Genomic DNA, 14910 nt, shown 5'->3' with positions numbered 1-14910 from the left:
GTTGGATGGTGAACATAGGTGGACAGCCATTTCCAGGTCTTTCCAGAGATGCTCAATTGGGTTTAAATCAGGGCTCTGGCTGGGCCATTCAAGAACAGTCACGGAGTTGTTCTGAAGGCACTCCGTCGTTATTTTAGCTGTGTGCTTAGGGTCATTGTCTTGTTTGAAGGTGAACCTTCGGCCCAGTCTGAGGTTCTGAGCACTCTGGAGAAGGTTTTCGTCCAGGATATCCCTGTACTTGGCCGCATTCATATTTTCTTCGATTGCTACCAGTCGTCCTGTCCCTGCAGCTGAAAAACACCCCACAGCATGATGCTGCCACCACCATGCTTCACTGTTGGGACTGTATTGAACAGGTGATGAGGAGCACAGGCGCCACGGTGGGCGACTGATTAGAGCGTCTGCCTCACAGTTCTGAGGACCGGGGTTCAATCCCCGGCCCCACCTGTGTGGAGTTTGCATCTTTTCCCCGTGTCTGCGTGGGTTTTCTCCGGTCTCTCCCGTTTCCTCCCACATCCCAAAAACATGCATGGTAGGTTAATTGATAACTCTAAATTGCCCGAATGGTTGTTTGTTTGTATGTGTTCAGGGTGTACCCCGCCTTCTGCCCGATGATAGCTGGGATAGGCTCCAGCACGCCCGCGACCCTAGTGAGGAGAAGCGGCTCAGAAAATGGATGGATGGATGGATGGATGGATGAGCAGCGCCTGGTTTTCTCCACACATGCGACTTAGAATTAAGGCCAACAATTTCTATCTTGGTCTCATCAGACCAGAGAATCTTATTTCTAACCATCTTGGAGTCCTTCAGGTGTTTTTAGCAAACTCCATGCGGGCTTTCATGTGTCTTGCACTGATGAGAGGCTTCCGTCGGGCCACTCTGCCATAAAGCCCCGACTGGTGGAGGGCTGCAGTGATAGTTGACTTTCTAGAACTTTCTCCCATCTCCCGACTGCATCTCTGGAGCTCAGCCACAGTGATCTTTGGGTTCTTCTTGACCTCTCTCACCAAGGCTCTTCTCCCCCAATTCCTCTGTTTGGCCGGACGGCCAGTTCTAGGAAGGGTGCTGATCGTCCCAAACATCTTCCATTTCCGAATTATGGAGGCCACTGTGCTCTTAGGAAAAGTGCAGCAGAATTTATTTTTGTAACCATGGCCAGATCTGTGCCTTGCCACAATTCTGTTTCTGAGCTCTTCAGGCAGTTCCTTTGACCTCATGATTCTCATTTGCACTGACATGCACTGTGAGCTTTAAGGTCTTATATAGACAGGGGTGTGGCTTTCCTAATCAAGTCCAATCAGTATAATCAAACACAGTTGGACTCCAATGAAAGTGTAGAACCATCTCAAGGATGATCAGAAGAAATGGACAGCACCCGAGTTCAATATATGAGTGTCACGGCAAAGGGTCTGAATACTTATGGCTGTGTCATATTTCCGTTTTTCATTTTTAATAAATCAGCAAAAATTTCAATTTTGTTTTTCTTTCAATATGGGATGCTGTGTGTCCATTAATGCGGGGAAAAAAGAACTTAAATTATTTTAACGAATGGCTGCAATATAACAAAGAGTGGAAAAATTGAAGGGGGTCTGAAAACTTTCTGTACCCACTGTATATGAGCAATTTATGCAGAAATGTAATACATACAAAGTTCACACACTTTTTTTCTCCCATTGTTAAATAAGAGGCAGAAGGCGGAACTAACCAGTATCACATTGGTTGGTTCAGCACTCTTTGTTGTCTTATCTTATCCTATTTTTGTTTCTAATATCAAATGACAGCAATTGAACACATCCACAATATTTTTACATACAGTTTATTGCCCCATGAGGAAAAAAAAGATTGATTGATTATTTTATCAACGTTGTCTAAGGCCTCAACTTAAAATTAGTCAAAATTAAGAGGAAAATAGGTTATGCTTTATTTGATTTGATTTGATTCATTATTATTATTATTTTTTTTAACTTTGATCGGAAGGGGGGGGGGTGCTCATATTCAGCCCGATTATCGGTTTTGTGTGTAAACACCATGTAGCTAAAGGAGTTATGTAAGGCCCTGTGGTAAATACAAATAAACAACTGTAAAAGTTAACACAGACCATTTTGATTAGAACAGCAATGACGCAGTCAATACATTTAAATGTATGAGTGACAGCACAGAATGGCTTGAAAACTTCTTTGGCCATCTGGCTTATCTCGTTATGCAATCGGTGGTTTGAAAATCTTCTATTTCTGTTCCACTTAATCCCAAACAACTGTTTTGCGTGTATCGTTGTTACCTCCAAAATGTTAAACAAGTTTAGTTTGCGCAGATTCGATTGGGTTATCTTGGTTAACACGGTGAAGACTTGATTTCATGATGAATGAACAGCTCTCGGGCGCTCAGCACGCACGCGCGAGCATCACTGGCTCAGAAACCACGCGGAGACACGGAGAGAGCACAGCGCTCAAGTGAGCGATTTCAATCCACACCTTTCAGTCACTACTGGCATACGGCTCCGTGCCTGTATTTCGGAAACGCAAACGTTCATCCTCCCGCCGGCGGGTTGGCTTCTCAGTCAAGAAAGTCTGTGGACAGGGCTCAAACATGAACCAAAGCGCAGGAGCAGCGCAGCACAGTCGGAGATACTCCAGTGATGACAAGGTAAGTACAGCACTGACCTCTTCACTTCTCTCGTGTGTCATATGAACACTTTGACCATTTATACTCTTCTCTTTACAAAATGAGCTCCTATTATGCTTGAAGAAAAATTGCAAGTGACCAATCTTTTTGAAACTGAGAGCTACTTCTTGGGTGCCGATGAATGAAATTGTCGAGATACTAATGATGTTAATAAAGTGCACTAGGGCGCCTCCCACCACCGACAGTGCTCGCCGCAAATGAATAAATGAAAACCTTTGTAATAAACATATTTCGAAGATATGTACACTCCATTTTTTCCCCATTTTTGTTCATTTTTTTGGTGGGGGGCGGGGGGGAACTTTCAGAATTTTACAATCCAGACTTGAGGTCTTTGAATAGGCCGACTACCAGAATTCATCCCACTTGTAATTTTACCCTTCACCTAAATGTTGATTCTATATTTTAAAATTCTTACCATGTACCTCTCCCGGTGCAGTCAGTTATTCTAAATATAGTTGCATACAACAGTGGTTCCCAACCTTTTTTTTGGTCTTGTGTACCCCTTGAACAATTTTGTCAAACCATGACTACCCCCTGATGATCCTCCAAAAGGAGAACTTAATGCATCTGATTATTGAATGAAAATAATTGTATTGTATTTCCTTAATTTAAACATTTAATTCTCAGGCATTGTATTTTTTTTTTAACTTAAATTCATTCATTCATTCATTTCCCATACTACTTATCCTCACTAGGGTAGCGGGGGTGCTGCAGCCTATCCCAGCTGACTCTAGGCGAGAGGCAGGGTACACCCTGAATTGGTCGCCAGCCACATACAAAGAACCATTCACACTCATATTCAGACCTACAGGCAATTTAGAGTCTTCAATTAACCTACCATTCTACCAATACTGGTCTTGATGGGCCTCAGGGCGGCTTTGGATACGGTAGATCATAATATTCTGCTGAACAGTTGGAAACGTGGGTAGGACTAAATGGAACAGTCCTTAACTGATTCAGGTCCTACCTGGAGGAAAGGAGTTATTTTGTAACCATTGGAAATGTTCAATATCATCGAATGGCAATGACCTAAAGGGTCCCTCAGGGGTCAGTTCTTTGACCCCTCCTGTTCTGCCTGTATATGCTAGCCTTGGGTCAAATTCTTCAGAACTTAAATTTTGACTATCATAGCGATGCAGATGACACACAGTTATATCTAGCAGTGTCTCCAGATGACTACAGTTCAATTGAGGTGTTGTGTCACTGTCTAAAACAGATAAATATCTGGATGAGCCAAATGTTCTTCAATTAAACCACAACAAAACTGAGATAATTGTTTTTGGCAAGAAAGAAAAGAGGATTCCTGTTAGTAAATACCTGGAGTCACTCTCTTTAAAAACTAAAGACCAAGTCTGAAACCTTGGTGTTCTGATAGATTCCGACCTGACCTTCAACAGTCATATCAAATCAATTACTAAAACTGCCTTCTACCATCTGAAGAACATATCCAGAGTGAAGGCTTGCATGTGCCAAGCAGACCAAGAGAAGATCATCATGCTTTTATCGCAAGTAGACTTGACTATTGTAATGGTCTTCTGACTGGATTCCCCAAAAAGAGCATTAAACAGCTGCAGCTCGGGTTCGGACCAGAACAAAGAGGTCAGAGCATATTACTCCAATTCTACAGTCTTTACACTGGTTTCCAGTCAGCTTTAGAATAGATTTTAAAGTTCTGCTACTTGTCTATAAATCACTAAACGGTTTAGGTCCCGAATACATGAAATAAATGCAAATGGAATATAAACCCAGTTGGGCTCTGAGAGCGACAGACTCAGGTCAAATAGTGGGTGCTGTTGTTTCACTCTTGTAAGTTGGCTGCTAGTTGGGAGAAGTCATAAGAGATTCGGCTGCCTGAAATGTTGTTTACAAGCAGAGCTGAAACAAATGATTTGTTGTTATGTTCCTATGGTAGAGATAAAATGTTAAATAAATCACTGACACTTGAGGGCATGACAAACGGCTTTCCTTTTGTGGAAGGTCTCTACTGGATTTGCTCAATTAAATTATTCATGGAATAAATGAATAAAACAGACAGATATTGGAAAATGATTGACAATTGATATCAAAACCTAACAGAACACGGACAATCATTTATTTAGTCCAAATTAATTGTGAACAGTTGAATTAAAACAGTGTCCCGTGCCCCCCACTGGCTCAAACAAACATTATTTTTCCTGTGAAATGTTTATGTGCATTTTATCGTTCTTTAGCACTTTCGTTCATCTAAATCATACATTATACAGAAATGCAACCATACAGGAACCTTGTTTGATATTAAATGAAATAACTACATTGCATGTGTGTGTACAGTTAAACACCAAAGTTTACCAAGGAAGCTGAATGTGGCCCTTGCCTTGAACCATTTCATTGACATAATTTATTGACACATTTCATTGACTCATTTCACAGCCATATATATATATATATATATATATATATATATATATATATATATATATATATATAGTAGTAGTCACTGATGGTGTAGTGGTACACTTGGCTGACTTTGGTGCGGGCAGCGTTGGTTCAGTTCCCACTCAGTGACGGTGTGAATGTGAGTGCGAATGGTTGTCCATGTCTACATGTGCCCTGCTACTGACTGGCGACCAGTTCAGGGTGTAGTCCGCCTTTCGCCCGAAGTCAGCTGGGGTAGGCTCCAGCGCCCCGTGACCCTAACCAGGATAACCGGTGTTGAAAATGGATGGAAATGGATGGATATATCTTGTATATGTATACAAGAAAACCAGCTGAACTCCACAGGAATAAACACTAAGCAACGGAGGCAAGGAAAAAGTCCCTATTAGGAAGAAACCTCAGACAGAATCCAGGGACTGTGGGGAAACTGCCTGCCTCACCTGGTTGGGTTGAGATGGAGAGGCAGAGTCAGAGGGTAGCTAGAGGAACAAAAACGGATAGAGGATCCACTGGCAGATGGCAGGCTCAGCGTCTCGGCTCCCATCTGCCAGTGGATTTACAGCTTCCTGACTGGCAGCACACAGCATGTGAGGCTGGGGGAGGCCACCTCATCCACATGTAGCATCAGCAATGGGTCACCCCAAGGTTGTGTCCTCTCTCTGCTCTTCTCTCTCTACACGAACGACTGCACCTCAACGCACCCGGCTGTCAAACTCCTGAAGTTTGCAGATGACACCACTGTCATTGGCCTCATCAAGGACGGTGACGAGTCTACGTATTGACAGGAAGTGGAGCGGCTGGAGCTGCTGTGCGGCCGACACAACCCGGAGCTGAACACGCTCAAGACTGTAGAGATGGACTTCAGGAGGCATCCTTTGCCACAGCTGCCCCTCACGCTGTCCAGGTGCCTTGTGTCAACCGTCGAGACCTTCAATTTCCTGGGAATTACAGTCTCTCAGGACCTGATGTGGGGTGATCAACATCAACTCTATCCTCAAAAAGGCCCAGGAGAGGGTGTACTTCCTGCGGCTTCTGAGAAAGCACGGCCTGCCACGGGAGCTGCTGAGGCGGTTCTACACAGCGGTCATTGAATCAGTCCTGTGTTCTTCCATCACAGTCTGGTTTGGTGCTGCTACAAAAAAGGACAAACTCCGACTGCAACGGACAATCAAAACTGCTGAAAGGATTGTCGGTACCCCCCTACCCACCCTTGAGGACTTGCACGCTGCCAGAACTAAGAAAAGAGCGTGCAAAATCCTCTCGGACCCTCCATGTCCCGATCACCGGCTCTTCTGGCTCTTTCCCTGAGGTAGGCGCTACTGATCAATGCAAACTAGAACAAGCAGACATTCCAACAGCTTCTTCCCTCTTGCAATCAACTTCTTAAGCAGCTAACCTACAATTCCATTGCAACATGCTTCGAATTTTTGTGTCTTGAGTTTGTGCATGTTTTTTTTTTTTTTAATCCTTCCAGTTGTTCAATTGTCATCCCTGAACAAATCAACTGCGCACAACACTTTTCAGCTGTCAAACATTTTAAATTTCAAGCAAGTTCAAAGAACGAAAACACAAGTAGAAGCTTAAGTGTTGATGCCTGCTTTGAAAGAGAAATGAAAAGAGATCTCAGCCTTCTCTCCGACATGACATTTCAACATTTATTTTTGGTCTGTCTCGTGGGAGACTCTCTTTTAGTGTTAAAATAGTTTTGTTGACAGTTCAAGGGGGACCATATTAAATTGAAAACTGTGGGAAACACTACATCTGTGTTGTATACACTCCCCTCCTAAACTAAACTATTGGACCAGTGAGGACTATCCATCCATCCATTCATCCATTCATTTTCAACACTGCTTATCCTGGTTAGGGTCACAGGGCGCTGGAGTTTATCCCAGCAGAATTCGAGCGAAAGGTGGACTACACCCTGAACTGGTCGCCAGTTAGTCACAGGGCACATATGGACACGGACAACAATTCACACTCACATTCATACCGTCACTGAATGGGAACTGAACCCACGCCTCCCACACCAAAGTCAGGCGAGTGGACCACTACAACATCAATGACTCCCAGTGAGGGCTATCCCTTTATTATTGCTTTAGATTGAAAAAAATTGGGTTTGGTGTCAAGATAAATATGAGATATTTCAGCTTTTATTTTCAGGTATATAGAGACCAGAGAAGTGTATGAACTCTGGAGAAGTGTATCGATGGTACACAAATATAATACGAAGTCAGAAGCAGATTCAAGATAAACCATGTGTTTGACTTCAATCAACAGTACATTGTCAGTGCTCTATGTTATGTTTTGGTTTCCTTATCTATGGAGCATACGTTCTCATGAACAACATTGATTTCATTAAGCTTCTGTTTGCATCACTGGATCGCTTTTTACTTTTATTGTCCTTCATGGCTCTTCCATTTAGATACACTTAATTTGTTGCAGCGTGTTTGTGTCACCTGCTTATACTGTACTTTGTCAGCACTAAAACAATAACCTTTTGTAGGGTATGCTTGGCGCCAGCAACTATCCAACCACGTTGAGATGCCAGTAGGCATTAAGGCTCTCTGGAAGACTGGCTCTGTGGTTAAATTTTGGGGGTGGGGTGGGGTGCGGGTGGGGGGGCGTCACAGAAGCAGCTGTTCAATGTGCCTCAGTGCAACCTCATTATGATAATGATTTGAGAATGGCTTTGAACGTTCTTATGGAAAAATCCACTGAGGGTTGTTTTGCAATCTGTTTACATGCTCATACATACTATGTAATGTATGCATCGTATCACTCCACCAATTTAATTTTCAAAAATGCTGGACACGACTTTATATGCACTGTATGTAATCCTGGTTTATGACAGCTCCCTGTATCTTAGATGTTTGATCTTCTCAAGGTCTTTTATAGGTCACATAAATCCTGTGGCTTTGGATGCTATTGTATGGTAGCAAATAGGAGACGAATTGGTGAGCAAGCGCCAGGTCTGTTCCACCACAGAACCATCCATCATGCCTATCAACATTATGAGCAAAAGTAGCTGTCAAAACTCCTCTTACTTTATATATATACTGAAGTAATTTGAATCTTAGCTGCAACAGTCATATTAATTTTGTCTCTAAACCCAATAGGCCTAGCCACATATGAGTTAGACAGGAGCTGCACTGTGACATTAAACACCCGCAAAGTGAGAGTCATCAAAGTGAATTTCTTACAATTCAAAGTCAAAATTCCATGTGTGTTAATGATAGAGTGATTATGGGTGCATATATACTATACAGTATTGCTCACCTCTCTTGACTCACACATTAATTTAACTGATATTTCATTCTTAATCCATAGGGTGTGACACACACTGCACATTTTTAGTACTCACACTGTACATACTTCGCACATCTCATTAAGGGTCCCCTGAGGGACTGGCACAAGGGATGATGGGGCGGGCCCGGGCCAGGGACTGGCACATCTGTGCTGGTTTCCTGTCTGATCGCCCCCCCCTTCTCTGCTCTGCCAGTCCTCCAGTTTTAATGCATCATACACCCATCTGTGGGGGATGGGCGGGGGGGGGGAGGGCAGTGTCGGGCTGGGGAGGACACTCGGGCAGGTGTTCCGGCAATCCGGCCTGCTCTCTGGCCCGCCATTCCTTTCCCCTGCGGATTTTTAATGCACATCCTTTGGGAAGCTGGTTGGCCTGGGTGGGGGTGACGGTTACAGGTCATCATTGCCTTGAGACCGTCTCACCTCACCCCCACCAGTCTCCCCAATATTAATGCACTACACCCCACCACACACGATCACGGTACAGGGATAATGGTTGCCAGTCGGGGACCTGAGTACTCATAGTAATAGGGTGGGTGGTGGGTATTCACATTTCACTTGACTTGACTCCTGGGGCCTGCACCCCTCTCTCTCCTATCCCACCCCCCCTTATGTTGTCGGGCCATGGAGGGATTGGGTTGCCCCCTTCCTACACCCCTTGGGGCCCCGCCTTCCTCACACCTCTCTTGGAACCCTCACCCTTCCTTGCTTACGACGGGCGCTTTACATGGGCTTGCTTTTGACAAGCTATGACCGTTTTCGGGTGGCAGCTGGCTCCTGCGTTGGGCCCTGTTGGTGGCTGGGGCCCCCATGCTCTTCGGGCGTGGTGGGGCGGTGGCTCCGGTGGGGAATGCTGGGTGGGGGGTGTCGGGTTATTGGGCACAGGGGGCGGTGGTCCGGTGCCCGTCCCCCTCCCTTTGGGACTGGTCGGTGCGCTTCGGTTGGGCTGGGGACCACCCTATACCCCTTGTCCACTCTGTCCCTCTGTCTGTCCCCTAAAACCCTTTTCTGTCCGGCTGCATTTTCAAAAAACATCAGAATAATTGAAAACATAAAGAATCAGCAGAGGGAGTATTTCAAATTCCCCTGTTGCACAGCAAAACTGTTCCAGCAAAAAGGCATACAGATCTGACATTCTGCAAGGCCATGCAGCTGAACAGGACATCCATGGATTTAAAAATCCATAGGGTTTCATTTGACATCGGTCCACCCTTTGCAGCTACGACATCTTAAACTCTTGTGGGAGGGCTTTCAACAAGGTTGAGGAGTGGGTTTATATATATATATATATATATATATATATATATATATATATATATATATATTGTAGGCCATCAATGAGGACTGAACCAGCTGATATTCATTTGCACTGACAAGGGGCTGAATTGCTGTTCGTTCCCCCCCGTGTTAGTTCACATTTTTACACACAATTTAATTTCTGAGCTTATTTGTTCATCGTTTATTTGTTTTTTTCTCCGGGCACTCCGGTTTCGTCCCACATCCCAAAAACATGCATGAATTGGAGACTCCAAATTGCCCCTAGGTGTGAATGTGAGTGCAAATGGTTGTTTGTTTGTATGTGCTCTGCGATTGGCTGGGCAGTTCAGGGTGTACCCCGCCTCCTGCCCGATGATAGCTGGGATAGGCTCCGGCACGCCCGCGACCCTAGTGAGGAGAAGCGGTAAAGAAAATGGATGGATGGATGGATACTTAATCCTTCATGTAGAGTTGACTCAAATCATTCTGAATGAAGGAATGAAATAGAGATCTCAATCTAAACTTTTTTTTTTCTTTTTGCCTTGAGAGTATTCTAAAACATTTTCAAACCAGTCACTAGAGTTTGAAATGTGTAAATCATTTGCAGTCTCAATTTTCCAAATAAACAGCACCAAGGTATAATATGAATGATTGCAATGATTTAACATTACCAGTAGGGTGCACTGTTAGATTGAGAGAAAGCTGCTAGGTGCATTGGAAACGTGCTGACAGTTGTTATGAATGAAATAAAAATGGACCCTCCAAATGTGGATTATGTCCATCTGCACTGCTAATCCAAAGGCTACAATTGTAATTGGCAAACGTATATTCTAATAATAACATTTCAATAACCAGTATATCATATATCCGGTAATGTAATTGGCTGGTGACCAGTCCAGGACATTCGCTATAGAAAATGCATGGATGGCTGATGTGCATATATATTTTGCTTGCAATGGCGGCACAGTGGACGACTGGTTCGCACATCTGCCTCACAGTTCTGAGGACCGGGGTTCAATTCCCGGCCCCGCCTGTTAAGTTTGCATGTTCTCCCCGCACCTGGGTGGCTTATCTCCGGGCACTCTTGTTTCCTCCCACATCCCCCCAAAAACGCATGGTAGGTTGATGAAAGACTCTAAATTGCCCGTAGGTATGAATGTGAGTATGAATGGTTGTTTGTTTATAGGTGCCCTGCGATTGGTTGGCAACCAGTTCAGGGTGTACCCCGCCTCTCGCTCGAAGATAGCTGGGATAGGCTCCAGCACGCCCGCGACCCTCGTGAGGAGAAGCGGTGCAGAAAATGGATGGATGCATTTTGCTTGCTGAAAAAATGACCCCAATACATATTGAGTTTCAAATATTTATTAACTACATATTAACGGGAAGTCAACATAACACTGTTTTTAGTGATATTTTCATAAAAGCAGCTTTCTTCTGTGTTCATTATTTTTCTTGAGCAATATATACACTGACAGAGACACGGCTGCAAGTATGTTTATATGTCAAAGATTGGTTTTATGTTGTTAAAGAAGTAAATTTTCATGATTTAATTATCCATCCATCCATCCATCCATCTTCCGTTCCGCTTCTCCTCACTAGAGTCGCGGGCGTGCTGGCGCCCAGCCCAGCTGACACCGGGCGAGAGGCGGGGTACACCCTGAACTGGTCGCCAGCCAATCGCAGGGCACATTATTTCATTCTCATTCATTATTATTATTATTATTATTATTCATTCATCATATTCATCATTCATTGTTATTATTATTATTATTATGATAAGTAGTAGTATTTCAGTTTATGTTTTATGTTACATCTTTCTTGATGCACAGCACTTAGTTTCAGCTGCTCTATAAATAAAGTTGAGATGAGTTTGACAAAAAAAATCTAATAAAGATACTCAAAACACTATTTGGGCTTTTGAGACGCTATTATGTAGGTTGCTGTATATTGAGGGCTACAGGGATCTATTAGTTGGCGTTGTCAAACTTTCTGGACTTATCTATTGACCTACTTAGTTGTTTCCATCCAGGGGTAGCCAACAGTTGCATAATCTTTGTTTTCTTGTCAATCATACTGTATATCTGGATTGCTATTGCAGCGGGAGGAGGAGAGATGCTGCCTGTTTTCACCTCTCAATGGTTTGGCAGGCAATGGTGATAGAGAATGGAAGGCGATGGGGATTTACAGACAATAGCGGAGATTAGCTCGCACGTGAAACATGATGCGCTTAGAAGGGGATATCCGCAGCGTGTCCTTTGTATGGGTGAGTTTATGCACTTGGGCCTAGATTTCCTGTCCCGCTCATTCCCAACTATCCGATATTTCTTCCTGGTGAGCTTAAATTCACTGGCAGAGATATCAAAGGCTGCAGTCAGGAGATAGTCCATCGACTAATACATCCAATGCCTATCTCAATTTCTCCCCCAAGAGGCCCGAATTCCACCTCTAAGGCTTAATGTTGCATTTTGAACATTGCCAGAAATACCAAATTGATCTCGGAAGCTTTCAAGTAGCACAGTTTTTGATGTTGTTTACCTCACTATTGCCCAATGTAACAGTGTAGATTAATTATAATAATAATCATAATAATCATAATAATCATAATGGCGGCATGGTGGGTGACTGGTTACCACATCCGCCTCACAGTTCTGAGGACCGAGGTTCAAATCCCGCACTCCGGTTTCCTCCCACATCCCAAAAACATGCGTGATTGGTTGATTGAAGACTCTAAATTGCCAGTAGGTGTGAATGTGAGTGTAAATGGTTGTTTGTTTATACTGTATGTACCCTGCGATTGGCTGGCGACCAGTTCAGGGTGTATTAGATATTTTTGGGATAAAAAAAATGCACTGCGTGCTTTCGGTGACATTTTTTGTTTGCATTTCATTTAGAAGCATTGTTTTATACAATATTTCTAAAATCCTGGTCACAGCCCTGACTGCAGCATTGTTATACTGAAGATAAATATCGCAATAGATGTATTGTGATATGCTATAAAATATGGTGATGGGACTTGTAAGCTTATTTTGCCCACACCAAAGACTTACATTACATATTCTCACCAAGAGAATCAAAATGAAATGTGAATCACATGCTCGATCAAAAACTTGTATCACGAAGGGAAACTATGCTTTATGTTGACATAGCTTGGGGGTTGATGCGCCATAATGATATTTTAATGAAACAGCAATCGCTACACTCTACAATGAGACAGTCAGTTAGGGTGAGGAGGTTGTAGTCTCTCCCCCCCCCCCCCCCCCTCTCTATTATTTGTAATGAATAAAGGTAGCTTATTGTGTTGTGTGATTCAGGTCTGTTAATTTACAGTACAACAAGGATTCTCCTAGTGGTACAGGCACAACTTTCAGATGGCTTCGAGGAAATTCTGGTCCACCATCCGCCGTCTAAGGAGGGGTAAGCAGTGCACCATAAATACTGTGTATGGTGGGGATGGGGCTATCTATGTGGTTGAAATCACCGAGGTGGTTTAAAAGCTCCTCAGTGGCAGGGCTCCGGGGTTGGATGAGATCCGCGGAGTTCATGAAGACTCTAGATGATGTGGGGCTGTCCTGGTTAACACGCCTCTGCAACATCGTGTGGACATTGCGGACAGTGCGTCTGGATTGGCAGACCAGGGTGATGGTCCCCCTTTTTTAAGAAGGGGGACTGGAGGGTCTGTTCCTATCGGGGCATCACACTCCTCAGCCTCCCTGGTAAGGTCTATTCAGGGGTTCTGGATAGGAGGGTCTGTCAAGAAATCGAATTTCAGATTGAGGAGGAACAGTGTGGTTCTTGTCCTGGCCGTGGAATAGTCAACCAGCTCTACACCCTCAGTAGGGTCCTTGAGGGTCCATGAGAGTTCGCTCAACCGGTCTATATGTGTCTATAGACTAGTATTTACTAGTGTTTACTAATCTATATTTGTTTTGTGGACTTGGAGAAGGTGTTCGACCGTGTCGCTTGGTGATTCCTGTGACCCCCTGAAAAGAGCTGTTCGGTCCCTGTATGAACAGTGTCAGAGTTTGGTCCGCATTGCCGGTACTAAGTTGTATGCATTTCAATTGAGAGTTGGACTCCGCCAAGGTTGCCCTTTGACACCAAGTCTCTTCATTACTTTTATGAACAGAATTTTTAGCCACAGCCGCGGTGTTGAGGGGGTCCGGTTTGGTTTGAGTATTACGTTTCTGCTTTTTGCAGACGATAAGGTTCTGGTGCCTTCGTCAAGCCGTGATCTTTAACTCTTGCTGGAGCGACTGGGATGAAAATCAGCACCTCCAAATCTGAGGCCATGGTCCTCAGTCAGAAAAGGGTGGAGTCCCCTCTCCGGGTTGAGGAAGAGATCCTTCCCCCAAGTGGAGGAGTTCAAGTATTTCGGGTTCTTTTAAACGAGTGAGGGAAGAATAGAGCAGGAGATCGACAGGCGGATCGGTGCAGTATCTGCAGTGATGCGAACTCTGTATCCCTCTGTTCTGGTGAAGAAGAAGCTGAGCCAAAAGCGGAAGCTCTTGATTTGCCGGTCGATCGACGTTCCGACCTTAACCTATAATAACGAGCTGTGGGCCGTGACCGAAAGAACAAGGAAATTTGAAGAAGCAACCCCTGGGCATTTTTAAACTTGTGGGACTGTACTTTGTTTTTTGTTTTTTTTAGATGCAGTCAGTTGTTCCCATATTCCAATATTTTTTTTGATACTACCTTACATGTGAGTGTGGCCTGCTATTGGCAACGAGACCAGCAACAAGATGCCTCTCTATTCCACTGAGGACTATCACAAACTGCTACAGAGGATGTCGATCCTGTAAGCGAAAATCCACTGTTTTGAAGTGTATGTGGATGGAAATGGACAGTCAGGGAATGAAAGCGCTCGACCGATGTCTCAAAATGGTGAGCAGAGGTGTGCTAACAGACAGCCACTTAGCTCAACAAAGAGGATGGATGTGGACTGTGGAAATGGGAATGGATCATCCAGGACTTCTCCCTGGAATTTACTGGGAGCAGAGCCCAAAGATATGGGACAACATCTAAAAGGGAGGATTACCAAGTAATCCGGCTGACCTGCGTTGCGTGCTTCTTCAACCCCGAGTGAGCAGGTGTGGACGGTCGCTACAGAGAAGGGCAAGAAAAGAAGATGCGAGTCAATGCAAAACATTGACATCAGACTTACAAATAGATTTGAGCCACTTTTACAAGACCCTGGCCAAGAATGCTGATCCCCTAGCACAACTGAAAGGTATGAAATTAAATCATACAAGA

General features: G+C 44.1%; 1 protein-coding gene across 7 annotated transcripts in view; it reads left to right on the top strand.

Annotated features, from left to right (window-relative positions):
• Positions 1-2133: 2133 nt before the first annotated feature.
• LOC133486610 (inactive dipeptidyl peptidase 10-like) overlaps positions 2134-14910 on the top strand; it is a 77364-nt gene continuing 64587 nt past the window's right edge. For 2 of the 7 annotated variants that reach the window (XR_009791079.1, XM_061792023.1), the window contains exon 1: positions 2139-2643. Coding sequence is in view for 3 of the 7 variants with exons in the window: in XM_061792023.1 (XP_061648007.1) it covers positions 2587-2643 (57 nt within the window). In the remaining 4 variants the exon portion in view is untranslated. Of the gene's footprint in view, positions 2644-14910 lie in introns of all 7 variants that reach the window. The other 5 variants (XR_009791082.1, XR_009791081.1, XR_009791080.1 and 2 more) reach the window with 5 other exon arrangements.

This window comes from Phyllopteryx taeniolatus, chromosome 12 (genome assembly GCF_024500385.1).
Source record: "Phyllopteryx taeniolatus isolate TA_2022b chromosome 12, UOR_Ptae_1.2, whole genome shotgun sequence".
In the NCBI taxonomy this organism is placed as follows: domain Eukaryota; kingdom Metazoa; phylum Chordata; class Actinopteri; order Syngnathiformes; family Syngnathidae; genus Phyllopteryx; species Phyllopteryx taeniolatus.
The sequence above is the reverse complement of the archived record's forward strand: the minus strand, read 5'-3'. Positions and strand labels throughout refer to the sequence as shown.